We start from the raw sequence: 5,000 nt of genomic DNA, 5'->3' as shown, positions 1-5,000 counted from the left end.
GTACAAGCTCCCGTACTAGTGGAGTTCGGGGATCTTTGTCTCCTTCGTCCACTTCCAGGTATTCTTTCGTGGCATTTAATCTTCCCATAAAAAAAATATATGAAGTTACAAAACTACATGGCTGAAAAACGTTTTTCCTACGTAGAAGGACGTGCGTCGAAAGCACCATTTTGATGATCTTTGATCAGACACATTGCATGTTTGACCTGCTTAAAATTACAAGCGTTCAAATAGGTAGTACTTTGTTTTGGTTTTCGTAGGATGAGCTCACAAATAGACTTGTGTGCGTCAAAGCTAGAAGTTTAGACGAGAAAGAACAAAATGAAAAACTGTGACAAGAAGAATATTGAGTATGCAAAAATGCTCGATCAAAAGGGGTCTTCCTAATGGTTATGACAGTTGTGACTGCTTTCCTGATTTAACACTGTTTAAGCATTTTTTGGTCTCGTTTAATAGTTGCCTCATAGTAAGCAAATTGCATAGATCATTTTTGGCAGCAAGGTATTCTTTGTGGTTTGTTATTATCTTCCTAAATCTATCCATAACGAAACATTGCCATTAGATCCTTTTTGCAGCCATTTTTGCTCAAAACTGACTCATAATTTTGTTTTTGGGTTGCTTGTGGTAGAGCAAAACTTTTATTGTTCCTTTTAGGGAGAATCACTAGATATAGACTGCCAGCAGGCCCTTATAAGTCAGTTGAGCCGCCCTCTTTAAGCTGAAGGAAGATGGTGTTCTCGACTCTTCGGCTCGCTTGTGTGACTAAAACGGGTGGCTCGACTGACTTAATAGGGACTGCTAGCAGTCTACATTAGATACAGCTGATCTGCTTGTCTGTTTTACTTTAGTTCAAGGGAGGCTTCTAGGAGTGGCAAACCAGTGGCACGAGATGGACTTATTCAGGTTTGTGTTGAAAAGACAACAATAATAAACTTTCTTTTTTTCTTTCTTTCATCATTTTTCTTTTTATCTTTTTCCTTAGGGTGAGGAGATGATCCCAAACCTGATAAACTCTTTGCAAGCAAATAATTGGAAGGAAAGACAGGAAGCTGTTGACCAATTTGTTAATTTGATGCAGTTGAATCCAGATGGTCTAGGACCAAAGTTCACAAAGGTATGCTTGAAAACTACAAGTACTTTAATGTTATAGTATGATGAAGAAGACCCAACATGCTGTTACTGTGCTGTGTCGCGACAGCATGTTTCCTTTGCCCACTCCTTACACAGGAAAGGGATAAATCTAAAATTTGACCAGCCTATTGCGCTCGAAAACTACTATCCAGCTGATCATAGCGATTCAAATCAATTGAATCATTCATTTAGACAGTAAAGGTGGCATTCACCCGCCAACAATATGGTGGTCTTGATGATCCCTTGTGCCACAAATAAGACAGAGCTTAGAGCTAACGAAGTTGGCTGTTTGCAGGTATTTGATGCCTTTGTTCCTCGACTTCAAGATTCTAACAGCAAGGTGAGATTATGCTCTATACTCCCATTCTTTGAGTTGTAATTATTTCCCCCGCAGGGTTTCGCGAGGAGGCATGAAGTGAAGTGAAGTTAGGCTATTAGTCTCTCCCCACGGAGCTTTTCAGGACTAATTTACAATACTTTGTGGGGGACTTTAGCCAGACTGCTTGTTACGCAGTTTACAATTAATTTTTTTTATGGAAGTGAAAGATTCCCCCGTCCAGATAAGGTTAGACCACAACACCAGGGACCACGTCCCCTACTCTTATCGAACAGTGAGTGGGTTCTTTAACGTCCCATACTATTTAATTTCCAACAAGGGTTATGAGATGGGACCTCCGGTTTACAGTCCTTATCCGAGAAGACTTGAAAGTCTAACCATTTGCAGATGTAATTACAAAGGCAGCACATTCTCCTCAGTTATTTTAAGACCCTGAGTGTCCGGCCGGAGGCGAACTCACGACCTCCCGCATGACAGCCCGATGCTCAACCAACTGAGCCACCGGTGCGCGGTGGGATTCCGTTCGAATATATTTGTACAGAGTAACAAACGACGCATAGTTGGCTCGATAGCGAAAAAATCTCAATATTTCATAAGTGCGGCGGGCAAAGGATCAATAAAATACCTGCAAAAGACCAACAAAGGACAGGAAGTCCCAAGTTGTGAATTTTTAAGCTTGAAAGCAATTTTTCAGCGAAGTAACAACAGTGTGTCGGTGTAGTGCTTCTTTAGTCGTTTGAGCTTCAATTGTTTTGTGAGGAGGATCGAAGTAATCGATTACATAGTTTGCTCCAATTGTTCAACGAGAACAAGATGGAACAATTGCGAAATACTTAAGATAGCGCTAACCGGTGACTCAGTTGGTTGAGCACGAGGCTGCCAATGCGGGAGGTCGTGAGTTCGTCTCCAGCCGGACCCGCAACACTCAGGGTCTTAAAATAACTGAGGAGAAAGTGCTGCCTTTGTAATAACATCCGAAAATTGTTAGACTTTCAAGTCTTGTCGGATAAGGGCTATAAACCGTAGGCCCCGTCCCCCCATCTCAGAAATATCTTTCATGTTCCTAAGTTCCCTGTGGGACGTTAAAAAACCCACACACTATTCGACAGAAGCAGGCGATGAAGTTCCCGGTATTGTGGCTCTCCTTTCGTGAGTGTATGGGTGGGTGGGTATAGCAGGTCCACATCAGCTGAATAGCTGCCAATACTTCAACCTGCTCGAATAAATAACAAACAAACAGACAAACAAACATATATTTTGGAGTGACGTTTTCGGAGACGCTGCCGTTGTCCTTGCTTAAACTCCCTAGTTCTAGCTCTCGCTATATGTCACGGTGCATTGCACGTCACACGCCGTGCAATCGAGCGTTGGAGTAGCTATTCAAAAACTGAGAAAAAGCTCTTTTCCACCTTTGTCTCAAGTCTGTTTTCTTACAAATGGGTCGTAAAGTGACTAAATTATCATCTCACAACAGGGAAAGTCATTTGGTTTGATTAAGACTCGCGAACGGACAATTTCATTTAGGAAACAATCTGTTCGCAGTTGACGAGCATTTCGCAGGCACGCACGGAGTTTTTCCGGAAACGATTTGTCAGACGCAAATCACTGGTGAGGGATTGAAAGACTCAGTACACAACCAACAGGCGTTGTTAGGAAACAATTAGAGATAAACATTGATTCTTCTTGTAGACGAAATGTAGAATTGATTGTAGCCCTTAACAATAGTCTCTTATAACACTTGAAAAATTCAGGCGACTTCAACGATCTTTAAACCCGTGACCTCTGCGATGCCAGTGCAATGCTCTACGTCTCGCTTATAAGCCGCACTTCAAATATATGTTTCTTTCGTTTCGTCTTTGAATTGTAACTGTGTAAGCTACATTAACAATTCTCTTAACCAGAGAAGCGTCAAACTGTGTTTGATGTACGTTATTCGGCTAAAAGCGATGTTTTTTTCCTCAGGTTAATCTTCATGCTCTGCAGTGCCTTCCCAAGATCCTGCCATTTTTGGCAAATCAGTCAGGCTCTCTTATTCCTCCTTTACTGGCTGCTTTGACATCAAATCTTGCTTCGAAGAACACAAGTATTTTTTCGGCTGCAGTGGTAGCTCTTGATGAGCTGATTAAGAACATAGGTAGGAGACAAAGAATAATGTTGTTTTGTCGTAGATGACGTAACAAAACTCGGCCTGTGTTCTGGTCGCGCTCCGTACACTAAAACTCCTCTTCACGCGCTGTAAAATAGTTTGTTCGTCCATTTTAACACCAAAGTAGGAACGAAAGGAAAACCTGATCATTGCACTATGAACGTCGGTAGTAAAGAGCTAACGAAAGGAAGGCCTGAGAGAAACTCAGGATTGAAGGCGATTTGACGTTTATGCCTGGGATAATTCAAAATGTAAAGGTTCTTCTATCCGCAGTTAACATATTCATATTTTGAAGAAATGGTGTATTTTATACTCATAGAAAATCCGAGTGCTCCTTTGCAGAAGTCGAACGTACGACCTTCCTTGCGCTGACTAGTTCGGATGCTCTGCCACTAAGCTATAAGAGACTCGTGGGAGCCTGGAGGCCATTAAACTACAATACTCGTCGCATTTGTTGGAACACCCATCCCCGTTTCCCCCTTCCTCCAATGTTGATTTTCACAACTACTAGCAGTCGCCCGGAAAATTCTCACACAAAATTAAATTGGGGGGAAGGGGATGTGGTGTAAGCTACGATCTTGTAACACGATGATTCTGGACCACTCGCTAAGTGTTCCAACTAAATATGTCTGGGATTGTAGGTTCTGGTGGCAATTGTTCCGCTATACTGTTAGGACTCACTGAAATTGTCGAAACGGTGCATTCTCGCTATTGAAATGAATGACTAAGATTTACATTCATATTCATGTCTTTAGCCTCTTCGTATCTGCGTTCTCTACATATCTGCATCCTCTTCATGTCTATATCCTCTACAAAAATGAAAGTTTTCCGTTCAGTCTGCGAGTTTCTTACGAACTCGCTAAAGTTGACTTAGTAGCTTAATTGCGATGATTAAAAACTCTTAATAAACTTTTTAAATAATTTCAGACAACAGTCTCCTTGTACAGCCATTCTGCACAACAGCGCAGTATGGAGGCAGCCGAGTAAAGCCAATTATGGTCGAGAAGTTAGCAGGTACGAGACCACTGATGTCCATTCCACAGTGATACTGCAGGCCATTCATACCATATTATTAGAGGAAGATTATAATGTAATACGTACAAATGAGAAAAAAAGTTGCGGTATCTTTCCACGAACACTGAGATGATTGAGGCATACAAATAATCCTAAGACGTTTAATACTGCAGTCTCCATGTCATCATTTTCAAGTAACAAAAAAACAACAACCACTTACAGTGACAATTCATTTAATTGTATAGTGATAGGATTAATTAGCATTATGTAGTGTTATGCTCAAATACAAAGACGCGCTGTGAGAGGGGTCGCTTCACGCTCCGTGTTTGTTCGAATTCTTTCAAGCTCGGCTGATAATCCAAGAAGGTGATC

At 41.5% G+C, this 5,000-nt stretch overlaps 1 protein-coding gene across 1 annotated transcript in view; it reads left to right on the top strand.

The window, feature by feature from the left end:
• The window catches only part of LOC138025983 (TOG array regulator of axonemal microtubules protein 1-like), a 45,521-nt gene that overhangs the window by 37,324 nt on the left and 3,197 nt on the right, over positions 1-5,000 (top strand). Inside the window, exons 14-19 of the mRNA XM_068873146.1 lie at positions 1-58; positions 849-903; positions 983-1,114; positions 1,427-1,471; positions 3,431-3,602; positions 4,542-4,628. The exon at positions 1-58 is cut by the window's left edge and continues 64 nt beyond it. Coding sequence (XP_068729247.1) covers positions 1-58; positions 849-903; positions 983-1,114; positions 1,427-1,471; positions 3,431-3,602; positions 4,542-4,628 — 549 coding nt within the window. The remainder of the gene's footprint in view (positions 59-848; positions 904-982; positions 1,115-1,426; positions 1,472-3,430; positions 3,603-4,541; positions 4,629-5,000) is intronic.

This window comes from Montipora capricornis, chromosome 12, assembly GCF_036669925.1.
Source record: "Montipora capricornis isolate CH-2021 chromosome 12, ASM3666992v2, whole genome shotgun sequence".
Classification (NCBI taxonomy): domain Eukaryota; kingdom Metazoa; phylum Cnidaria; class Anthozoa; order Scleractinia; family Acroporidae; genus Montipora; species Montipora capricornis.
Note: the sequence above shows the minus strand (reverse complement) of the source record. Positions and strands in the feature narration are given on the sequence as shown.